Consider the following 12,442-nt stretch of genomic DNA (forward strand, 5'->3'; position numbering starts at 1 on the left):
AGCAGAGCTTTGCGGCAAGTGCTAGGTTGGCTTAACAGCACTGCATGCACAGCATAGGCCTGCTCAAGCAGAGCTTTGTAGCTATTGCTTGGTTGGTTTAACTGCACCACATGCACAGCATAGGCATGCTCTAGGAGAGCTTTGTGGCTATTGCTAGGATGGCTTAACTGCACCACATGCACAGCATAGGCATGCTCTAGGAGAGCTTTGTGGCTATTGCTATGATGGCTTAACTGCACTGCATGCAATGCATAGGCCTGCTCTAGCAGAGCTTTGTGGCTAGTATTAGGTTGGCTTAAATGAACCACATGCACATCATAGGCATGCTCTAGGAGAGCTTTGTGGCTATTGCTAGGATGGCTTAACTGCACTGCATGCAAGGCATAGGCCTGCGGCAGCAGAGCTTTGTGGCTATTACTAGGATGGCTTAACTGCACCGCATGCACGGCATAGGCCTGCTGCAACAGAGCTTTGTGGCTGTTGGTAGGATGGCTTAACTGCACCTCGTGTACAGCATAGGCCTGCTGCAACATAGATTTTTGTCTGTTGCTAGAATTGCTTAACTGCACCGCATGCACAGCATAGGTCTGCTCTAGCAGAGCTTTGTGGCTATTGCTATGATGGCTTAACTGCACCGCATGCACAGCATAGGCCTGCTCTAGCAGAGCTTTGCGGCTATTGCTATGATGGCTTAACTGCAACGCATGCACAGCATAGGCCTGCTCTCGCAGAGCTTTGCGGCTAGTGCGAGGTTGGCTTAACTGCACTGCATGCACAGCATAGGCCTGCTCTAGCAGAGCTTTGCGGCTAGTGCTAGGTTGGCTTAACTGCACTGCATGCACAGCATAGGCCTGCTCAAGCAGAGCTTTGCAGCTATTGCTAGGTTGGCTTAACTGCACCACATGCACAGCATAGGCATGCTCTAGGAGAGCTTTGTGGCTATTGCTAGGTTGGCTTAACTGCACTGCATGCACGGCATAGGGCTGTTCTCGCAGAGCTTTGTAGCTATTGCTAGGTTGGTTTAACTGCACCACATGCACAGCATAGGCATGCTCTAGGAGAGCTTTGTGGCTATTGCTAGGATGGCTTAACTGCACCACATGCACAGCATAGGCATGCTCTAGGAGAGCTTTGTGGCTATGCTATGATGGCTTAACTGCACTGCATGCACAGCATAGGCCTGCTCTAGGAGAGCTTTGTGGCTATGCTATGATGGCTTAACTGCACCACATGCACAGCATAGGCCTGCTCCAGGAGAGCTTTGTGGCTATTGCTATGAAGGCTTAACTGCACCGCATGCACAGCATAGGCCTGCTCTAGCAGAGCTTTGCGGCTATTGCTATGATGGCTTAACTGCACTGCATGCACAGCACAGGCCTGCTCTAGCAGAGCTTTGTGGCTATTGCTATGATGGCTTAACTGCACTGCATGCACAGCACAGGCCTGCTCAAGCAGAGCTTTGTAGCTATTGCTAGGTTGGGTTAACTGCACCACATGCACAGCATAGGCATGCTCTAGGAGAGCTTTGTGGCTATTGCTAGGATGACTTAACTGCACCACATGCACAGCATAGGCATGCTCTAGGAGAGCTTTGTGGCTATTGCTAGGATGACTTAACTGCACCACATGCACAGCATAGGCATGCTCTAGGAGAGCTTTGTGGCTATTGCTATGATGGCTTAACTGCACTGCATGCAATGCATAGGCCTGCTCTAGCAGAGCTTTGTGGCTAGTATTAGGTTGGCTTAACTGAACCACATGCACATCATAGGCATGCTCTAGGAGAGCTTTGTGGCTATGCTATGATGGCTTAACTGCACCGCATGCACAGCATAGGTCTGCTCTAGCAGAGCTTTGTGGCTATTGCTATGATGGCTTAACTGCACCGCATGCACAGCATAGGCCTGCTCTCGCAGAGCTTTGCGGCTAGGGCTATGATGGCTTAACTGCACCGCATGCACAGCATAGGCCTGCTCTAGCAGAGCTTTGCGGCTATTGCTATGATGGCTTAACTGCAACACATGCACAGCATAGGCCTGCTCTCGCAGAGCTTTGCGGCTAGTGCGAGGTTGGCTTAACTGCACTGCATGCACAGCATAGGCCTGCTCTAGCAGAGCTTTGCGGCTAGTGCTAGGTTGGCTTAACTGCACTGCATGCACAGCATAGGCCTGCTCAAGCAGAGCTTTGCAGCTATTGCTAGGTTGGCTTAACTGCACCACATGCACAGCATAGGCATGCTCTAGGAGAGCTTTGTGGCTATTGCTAGGTTGGCTTAACTGCACTGCATGCACGGCATAGGCCTGTTCTCGCAGAGCTTTGTAGCTATTGCTAGGTTGGTTTAACTGCACCACATGCACAGCATAGGCATGCTCTAGGAGAGCTTTGTGGCTATTGCTAGGATGGCTTAACTGCACCACATGCACAGCATAGGCATGCTCTAGGAGAGCTTTGTGGCTATGCTATGATGGCTTAACTGCACTGCATGCACAGCATAGGCCTGCTCTAGGAGAGCTTTGTGGCTATGCTATGATGGCTTAACTGCACCACATGCACAGCATAGGCCTGCTCTAGGAGAGCTTTGTGGCTATTGCTATGATGGCTTAACTGCACTGCATGCACAGCATAGGCCTGCTCTAGCAGAGCTTTGTGGCTATTGCTATGATGGCTTAACTGCACCGCATGCACAGCATAGGCCTGCTCTCACAGAGCTTTGCGGCTAGTGCTATGATGGCTTAACTGCACCGCATGCACAGCATAGGCCTGCTCTAGCAGAGCTTTGCGGCTAGTGCTAGGTTGGCTTAACTGCACTGCATGCACAGCATAGGCCTGCTCTACCAGAGCTTTGCGGCAAGTGCTAGGTTGGCTTAACAGCACTGCATGCACAGCATAGGCCTGCTCAAGCAGAGCTTTGTAGCTATTGCTAGGTTGGTTTAACTGCACCACATGCACAGCATAGGCATGCTCTAGGAGAGCTTTGTGGCTATTGCTAGGATGGCTTAACTGCACCACATGCACAGCATAGGCATGCTCTAGGAGAGCTTTGTGGCTATTGCTATGATGGCTTAACTGCACTGCATGCAATGCATAGGCCTGCTCTAGCAGAGCTTTGTGGCTAGCATTAGGTTGGCTTAACTGAACCACATGCACATCATAGGCATGCTCTAGGAGAGCTTTGTGGTTATTGCTAGGATGGCTTAACTGCACTGCATGCAAGGCATAGGCCTGCGGCAGCAGAGCTTTGTGGCTATTACTAGGATGGCTTAACTGCACTGCATGCACGGCATAGGCCTGCTGCAACAGAGCTTTGTGGCTGTTGGTAGGATGGCTTAACTGCACCGCATGCACGGGATAGGCCTGCTGCAGCAGAGCTTAATGGCTATTGCTAGGATGGCTTAACCACACATCAATTTCCAAATCTTGTAGCCAGTCCAGGGGAAAGTGGCTTGTGCATTTGATTTGGTTGGTTGGATACACAGCAATGTGTTTGGTAAACCAATTTCTTGGGTGTCCAGTGACTCAAAAAACTGCCGCAACGCCGTTATTAAAGGGACAGCTACTGCCTCTCTGTGGTCCTAATACTGTTACCCTTTTATGCTCTTCCTGCTTGGTCAGAGCCTCCCAGAGGGTGGGGTGTTCAGCAACTCAACAAGGAGCCTCTCTTTAGTCCCACTGCACCAAAGGGGTCTCACAGGCTGAGCACACTTATCAGTGGTAGGGACAGTGGTGCATTTCTGGGTTACTGCGACAAGCACCTGCTAACCAACAGGGGATAGTGGAGTACCCACGCACACCGCCCCTTAAACCAGCGTTGCTTAGCTGATAGTGGCACATGGCACCCATGGGTACCCCACTACTTAACCAGGCATGGATCTCTCAAAGATGGACTCAAGAACACAGCTTACCAGTGTTTACCAGTAGTCCATAACTATGTCTTTGACACAATAAATTGTGTGTCTTGGCAAAATCTGAGACATTAAACTATGATCATTGAATAAGCAGGCACTCTTTTTCTAAAGACCTAGGCAGCTAAGACTGTAGGTGTCTCTTTGTAGTGAGGAAACTCATGACTGCATCAGAACCCGGGGAAGATGCTTTAGCTATTTGGAGTCCCTAAGCAGGGCTTTTTTAGCTGCCTTGTCATGTGACCTGTCCATCCGTTGCTGGAGAGCTACAGTGACACTTGTCATCAGACCTGTTGCCCTTCTTTCTTTCATGCAATGGCTGCTTTCACACACGTTATGGTCTCTCAGCTCTAATATTTCTCCTTCATTCTTTCTTTCTCCCCAGATCCCCCGCTCCGCCTGCTCTATGAGCTGCCTCACTGGGTACCGCAAAGCCCCCATAGAAGGCAAGCCCACCTGCTGCTATTACTGTGTGCCCTGTGCAGAAGGAGAGTTTGCAAACAGCACAGGTGAGTGATAACATGGCCTCTGAGCCTGCCCTTGCAGGTGTGTGATACTCAATAGTCTAAATGGCACAGGTGAGTGATCACATGGCCTCTGAGCCTGTCCTTGCAGGTGTGTGATACTCAATAGTCTAAACAGCACAGGTGAGTGATCACATGGCCTCTGAGCCTGCCCTTGCAGGTGTGTGATACTCAATAGTCTAAACAGCACAGGTGAGTGATCACATGGCCTCTGAGCCTGCCCTTGCAGGTGTGCACTAATCCAGAGTCTAAACAGCACAGGTGAGTGATCACATGGCCTGTGAGACTGCCCTTGCAGGTGTGTACTACTCAATAGTCTAATCAGCACAGGTGAGTGATCACATGGCCTCTGAGCCTGCCCTCGCAGGAATGTGCTACTCAATAGTGTAAACAACACTTCACATGAATGCCCAAACAGGGTTGAGTTATCAATACAGCAGATGACAGCCAAAAGAAAACATGGACAAGGAGCGTATAAGCTATTTTACATATTTATTTATTTATTACATTTATATAGTGCCCAAACAGACCAGGGGCAATGAGGCACTGTTACTTACAGGGAGGGTACAGTTTGGAGAAGCATTTGCAGGTTAGTACATAGATACATTGGAGTGTAACGTGGAGGTTGATGGTTAAACATTATGCAAAGAGAACAGTTTTCATGGCCTTGTGGAAGGAGGTGAGGGAGACCTCGCCCCGGAGGATAGGAGGCAGGGCATTCCAATGGGAGGGTGCGAGGTAGAGGAAGCTGGAGCCACCTGCTCTCGTTCTTTTTACCAGGGGCACACAAAGCATGCTGGCAACAGGGTGATCTGGTAGGTCTTGTGGAGGAGGCTGGGTGGATCCTTTGTGAGAGGTAGTCAGGTGCAGTGAGGTGGATGTATTTCTGTGTCAGTGTCAGCGTTTTGAATAAGATCCTTTCCTTTATTGGGAGCCAGTGAGTTGATTTCCTGGCCTCCGAGATGTGTTCCCTCTTGGAGATGCCTTGGGCTGCATGTAGCGCGTTGTTCTGGATAACTTGGAGTCTTTCCAGATTTCTTGTGGAGTTCCCTAGGAAGAGGACGTTGCAATAGTCTAGCCTTGAGCCGGTGATGGCTCTAGCTATGTTAGTGCCATTTTCTTTGGATAGAAAGGGCCTTGCTGCGTTGATTAGTTTGGCATGATAGGCTGCAGAGGAAGCAATTGCATTGATTTGTCTATCCATGGATAGGTTGGAGTCAAGATAGACTCCAAGGGTTTTTACTGCTTCTGAGACTGGGATTTTCATGGAGTCGATGGTGAAGTGGCTGAATTGAGAGTCATGTTTTTTAGAGTGTCGGGGGAACCTACCAGGAGGAGTTCAGTCATGTCAGAGTTGAGGCATAGTCCATTGTCGGCCATCCATGCTTGGATGGTGGTGTAAATGGTGTTGAGAGTCAAGGAGTTTGAGTCATAGTTACCAGTGAGGGTGAGGAGGATCTGCATGTCGTCAGCGTAGTTGGTGTAGGAGATACCCCTTGCATCAAGGATGAGGAAGAGTGGGCGGGTGAAGATGTTATAGAGCGTGGGTGAGAGGCAGGATCCTTGGGGCACTCCACAAAGCATGATGGTGGGTGTTGCTGAGGCAAGGTCAGAGAATACTTGCATAGTCCTGTTGTGTAAGAAGGAGGTGATCCAGGCTGTGGCGTCTGTGGAGAATCTGGCAGTGGAGGAGAGCTGGTGGCATAGGACGTCATGGTCTACGAGGTCAAATGCTGCAGAGAGGTCAAGGAGAAGGAGCAGTGCTGGTTTGCCTAGGTCTCTGGCATCGTCCATCTGGTTTTTTAGATCCAGTAGGGCGGGTTCAGTCCCCTGTCTAGGGCGAAAACCATATTGGCCTAGTCCTAGCAGTTTGTTTTCTTCAATGAAGTGTTGGGCATGCAGATAAGCTGCTTTGTCCAGTATCTTGAGTAGGAAGGGGACAGTGGTGATTGCATACTTGCCAACATTCTGTGACCAAAAAGATGTAGGATTATTCAAGTTTCAAAAATAATAATTTGCATAACAATGACATCACAGGAAAATACAAAACATACATTGTTGGCACCATTGAAGTATTCTAAAATACACAAACCATCAAACAGCACAACATGGAAACATGTTCAAATGTTAAAAATGTATAATTATAAATGGTAAATTACCACCAAATGCAATTACACAGAAGGTAATCACACAGAGCTGGTAGGCAACGTTTGCCACTGCTCTCTAGCAGCAGCAGCCTGGCAATAGATATGTATTCCTGCAGTGCAAGTTGAACACTGAATGCCATGGAGACAGATACCCCTCTCAGTCTGATAGGCAGATGCTATATGATGGTGTTATGCTCTGCCACTTGCCTTCACTGGTGGTTCACCTAAGGGTTGAACTGGCAAGAGTACAGGACAGAATCACGTAGCTGTCAGGTCAGTGTATTTGTCCTGCAGCCTGCCTTAAAGTCACATAAACGACCACCCACTGTGAAAAGCAGTAGGATCTGTCACACAAATCTGTAGGTGGTAGGACTGCTTAAAAAGCTGTAGCCTACTGCCTAAATCTGTAGGGTTGGCAAGTATGTGATTGTCCTGTAATTATTGGGAGAGGTAGGGTAGAGAGTAGTTTTTTTAAGAGGGGGCTGACCCACGCTTCCTTGTGGAATGAGGGGACTTTCCCAGTGGCAAATGAAGCATTAACGAAGGCAGTAAGGAATGGAGCTAGGGTTTCAGCACAGTCCTTAATAATGGCGGCCGGGCAGGCGTCTCTTTTGCAATTGGAGGGTTTGTTGGTTCTCACAAGGTTGATGATGTCTTGTTCCTGTATGGCTTTGAATGGGAAGGGTGGGTGGGAGCCCAAGAGGAGGGGTGGGAATGGGGGTTTTGGGCGGAGTTTGTTTAGCGGATAATATTTTAGTTCAGAGAGAGCTTCGTTTTTTACGCATGTCTGTTTGAATTTCATCGCACCAGGCTTTATCTTTGGTGAAATTCCGGGGGGCAGGTGGGGGAGCCTCTATCTCCCTGAAGATAGTGAAGATTTCTTTTGAGTTTGATTTGGTTTCTGTGATTCTGGATTCAAAGGATTTAGCCTTTCCTAGGGTGATTGCCTTATGTTTGGCAATTGTCAACAGAAAAGTCAATTCAAGTGAGTTCTACAACATATTCAGTTCCATGTGAGAAATGTCAGCAGGGAGGCACATTTCTTTCCGGAACCCTAAAATACTTTCCCCAAATATTCTAGGAGGGGTGTCATTTATGATTATACATTCCAATGCTAGAATATTTGGGGAAAGTGTTTACTGAGGGTCCACATTCAGGGAAATGTCGTCCCCTTGCCTCATTTCCCTTGACAAGCTGTTCACTGGATACCAATCAAAGAAATAGCCAGTCCAGGAGGAGTGCACATACAATAATCAATCAATCCTTATAAAGCTACAAGAATAAGTGCTACAAAACCGATCATAACTTTAATACTACGAAATAGTGTGCAGAGCCTAGCGTGTCACACAAAACACACATGTGTCTCTGCCTATATTCCTGACACAGTCGCACTACATACAAGGACTACAAAGAGTGCTTGGATTCGTCTCAACTAGTGACCATTCTGACTCTGTGACTCCATCAATGGACGAGCACACTGTACTAACCAACCAGGCTTCTGTCACACGTGATCTGAAGCCACAACTATAAAAATCCATCAAGAACATGTCTAGACAGAAAAAGATTACTAGAGCAGCTCAACCCTTCCAGGCAATTGAAAGATTGAAAGCCCCAACACCGTTATAAGACATTCCTGTTACTCCTTAAGAGAGAGATTACACTCACAGGGCTGCGTTTCTGAACGATAACCAGTCTGCCCAGGCAGAGTAAGTGCATATAATACAATTTACTGTGTAGATAACAACAAATAGGACTGATGACGATTCTGCAGTTTTTCCAAGAACATAGGGGCACCACCATGCAGGAGGGGAGACATGGAGGAAAAGATAGACACTCTTCAAGGCATGGTGCGTTCAAATCGTGCAAGTGCACAGACGGTAAAGGAGAGGGGGGGCAAGTGAAGGAGGGGAGACATGGGGGAAAAGATAGACGATCTTCAAGGTATGGTGCGTTCAGATCGTGCAAGTGCACAGACGGTACAGGAGAGGGGGGGCAAGTGCAGGAGGGGAGACATGGAGGAAAAGATAGACGATCTTCAAGGCATGGTGCGTTCAAATCGTGCAAGTGCACAGACGGTACAGGAGAGGGGGGAAAGTGCAGGAGGGGAGACATGGAGGAAAAGATAGACGATCTTCAAGGCATGGCGTGTTCAAATTGTGCAAGTGCACAGATGGTACAAGAGAGGGGGGCAAGTGCAGGAGGCTGTGGAATCCAGATGTGCCCAATTGGTCAGACACTTGTTAAGTACTGAGAGATGCCATTCTCAATGGGTAGCAATGAGGCAAGTGCAGGCCCTGAGGCAAGGGCTGCGGGACTGGCGAGGGTGCCGGTGACCAGTGAGACTCTGAGGTACTCCTGGCGGCCAGTCGGAATGCTGTGTGAAAAAGGAAGGAGAGAGGGATAGAGCGGAGAGAGTGGTTGGCACGTGTAGAGGGAGAAAGAAGGAAGAGGAGAAGAGGAACGTCTTAAGGAGATCAGGCTCAAGACAGAGGTCCCATCCTTCCTGGCATGTCCTATTGGCCTGAGGATTTTATTGTCTCCAGGCCAATAGTGAAAGGTCTGGTCTTGTCGATGAAGAAGACCCCTTCTGACTTGTCCTGCTGCTGATATAATTGTATAGTCTCCAGACCGACAGTGAGAGGTCTGGCCTTATTCATGAAAGAGGCCCCATGTCTCCTGATGTGTCCTCCTGGTGTGAGGATTTTATAGTACCCAGACGAACAGTGGAAGGTCTGTCCTTTGCCATTAAGGAGGTCCCATCCCTCCTGATTGTCCTCTTGGTGTGATGAATTTATAGTCTCCAGACCAACAGTAGAAGGGTTGACATTATCCATGAAGGAGGCCACATCCCTCCCAAGATCCATGAAAGAACTGAACGCCCTGAACCTCAAGGACATTGCATCAACTAATGATCCTCTGGTCACCACCCCTTACCACTATCCACATCCTCTCCCCAACTTTACAACTATCACCACACTCTCACTGACTCCACATTATGAGTACCCACTCCCATTGATTTGACCGGTTTACCAGAGTTATTGTAATCCTCTGTTCCTAGCCATGGTGCATATGTTCCTGTATGTGCATATGTGTGTTCATAGACTCATAGATCTATCCATACATGTATGTATGCACACAAACCTATATACATAAATACATAGACACACATGCATCCATTCATACATGCATGAATGCAGACCTACATACATGCATACATACATACATTCATACCTATTTATGTGCTATACAAATATACCTATATGCTGCAGAGTACCCCAAGGCTCTGTCCTCACAACAATCCTTTTTAACCTTTACACAGAGTCTCTGGGCACGCTCCTCAAAAATCCCAATATAGCCATCCACCAATTTGAGGCCTATACACAGTTGTACATGAGAGTAAAAAGCCCACAGGACAGCAGTTGCCTCTGTGATTACCTAGGCATCATTCAGTCCTGGATGTTGACTGCCAAGCTCAAACTAAACCCATCCAAGATTGAATTCATCCTCATTGCTCCACCTACCCACTAAACAATGCCTAGAAGGATTTGATCCACAATTCTCAGATTCATTGAACTCTTTAGGCGTCACCACTGACGACTTCCTGTCCTTCCAGAAACACATATCCAAGAAGGTTTAAACGGCCTGGCTCTAAATCTCCACCCATCGCCAAATCAAGCCCTTCATCCAGCCGCACGACTTCTGGACTGTAGTGCAGGCACTTGTGATCTCGCACATCGATGGGGAATGCTCTTCTGACAGGGCTTTCAGCGGATCACTTGGCTCCACTAAATGCAGTCCACGATGCTGCATCACGTGTTATTGCAGATGCATGGAAATCTGACAAATTACCCCTGTCCTATGCAAAATACATTGGCCTTCTCTCCAAGCCAGCATACTGTTCAAGACTGCATGCATCATCTAGAAAGAAGTCATGAGACGCACACCAGCATACCTGCCGGCTAAGCTCCAAATACCTGGTGGCACACTGCTCATGGAGTAAATCGACCAACCGGCTAAAATCACAACTCACCCAGAAAGAGAGGGCCTGCAAACAATTTGTCTCTTGTCACGCATCCTTTTGAACTTGATCCTGGTATCGGCCCTGAATCTCGCAACAACTGACTAAGTCCTAATGCCTGTGGATGTGCAGACCAACCCACAGTCCATTACTCACAGTACTTTGCTACTGTTGAAAGACGCCATCACATACGCCTGCTACCCACACCCTGTACTGTACACCGCTGCTCTCGAGCTAGCTCAGCGCTTTAAACAATAAAACAAAAATAAAAAAGTAATGCATAGTTGCATGCATTCATGTAGACATGAATACACAATTACCTACTACAGGAAGTCAGTAACTCTCTGAATCACAAGACCCAAGTCCTACACATACGTATATATATAGATCTGATGAATCATGATTAATATTTATATTCTATAAAAAAAAACCCCCAGAAATTCGCCAGTTAGGCTAAGCTAAGCAACCATAACTCGCGCCACCACCTTGCATTGCTTAGACAAACACCCAGAACATGAAAGATGACATCACAAATGTCTTTACTTTAGTTGCCCTGTATGTAGCTCTAATTTGTATGCATTCTGGGTTTTTATATATATTTTCTGTAGTAGCACAAGTGTATCGTAAGTTTGTGAGTGAACTCTAGAATCAGGTGGTCCCCCATATTCGTTTCACGGATATAAAAGGGTCCACAGCTGGTGGTAGCCAAACATGAAAAATAAAAGTTGTTGATTCTGGAATGTAGGTTGCCCCTATACCATGTATGCATGGGGAAGAGAGATCCAGCAGACACCCCTAATTGTTGCAGCTCCCATTCAGAGAGAAATCGGTCCCAGAATCTTCCTCTCTGAGCTCTTAATGAAATTGATATAAATTACATGGAGCCTACATTAACTTTGACACCCTCTGTCACCCTCTGGACAATCACAATTATATCCCCCCCCACAACAATTATATTGGATCACGCAATAACCCATTTTTCCAATACAACTGAGAAATTCTGGAGACATCCACGCAATTTGTATTTGGCAGGATACCAGAACAAATTAAGTACCAAAATCAACCATTTATCTTCCAAAGATTTAATAGAGACAGTCAAAAGACATCCAGATGAAAAAATGTGTTGTGTTTCAATTTTTGGATTCATGTCAATTGCTATTTTTTTTTGTGTGTGGTTCAAGTGAACCTTTACAAAATAGAACATCAATCATATAATATTACATATCTCAATACAAAACAATTCATTATAGTATAACTCAAGTAAGACAGATTAAAAAGCAATTTCATCCAGATCCGCAATTATAATACTTTATTTTTTTTTTTTTTTTTTATTTGATTTAATTGTATAAAACAATTTTTACAAAATTGAAGAGGTGTAGAACGAAGAAAAGAAAGAAGAGTTTCCACGTTAACTGTTCCAAGTTTCCCTCCGTCATTCTTTGGCCTGCGCCCCAAACGTCACGCCCGCGAGGCTCCGTCAGGTCAATTCTTTTTCAGTTCAAGTTCAGGTTCGGAGTCAGGGTCAGATTTTTCTCTTTTTTCAGCTTCCCCCCCGGAGGAGATGAAATAGGGACGCCCGGCTGGCAAACCAGCCCCCTCATTAACTGCCGTCAGTTGAGCAGTTTTAACTCTCGGAAGAAGCCCACCACCGCGATAATACTTTATAAAGAGAAAAAAAGACAAAATTAATCTCTAAAATAATGCAATCTCCTTTTCTATTATTTTCAGAAAAACAACCAATGCATAGATTAATGCTCTTTCATGTACTTGCATAAGTCGATTCCAAAGAGACTCCTGTTAGGTGTATCGACCCACGTGCAAGTTATTATGCTGCAACATTTGGTGCTGTGG

The 12,442-nt window shown here is 46.9% G+C and overlaps 1 protein-coding gene across 1 annotated transcript in view; it reads left to right on the top strand.

Annotated features, from left to right (window-relative positions):
- Positions 1-12,442, top strand: part of LOC138510646 (vomeronasal type-2 receptor 26-like) — a 219,407-nt gene that overhangs the window by 174,040 nt on the left and 32,925 nt on the right. Inside the window, exon 5 of the mRNA XM_069626434.1 lies at positions 4,288-4,411. Within this exon, the coding sequence (XP_069482535.1) occupies positions 4,288-4,411 (124 nt within the window). The remainder of the gene's footprint in view (positions 1-4,287; positions 4,412-12,442) is intronic.

The sequence above is a fragment of the Ambystoma mexicanum genome, chromosome 6p (assembly GCF_040938575.1).
Source record: "Ambystoma mexicanum isolate Mex_15411 chromosome 6p, UKY_AmexF1_1, whole genome shotgun sequence".
In the NCBI taxonomy this organism is placed as follows: Eukaryota; Metazoa; Chordata; class Amphibia; order Caudata; family Ambystomatidae; genus Ambystoma; species Ambystoma mexicanum.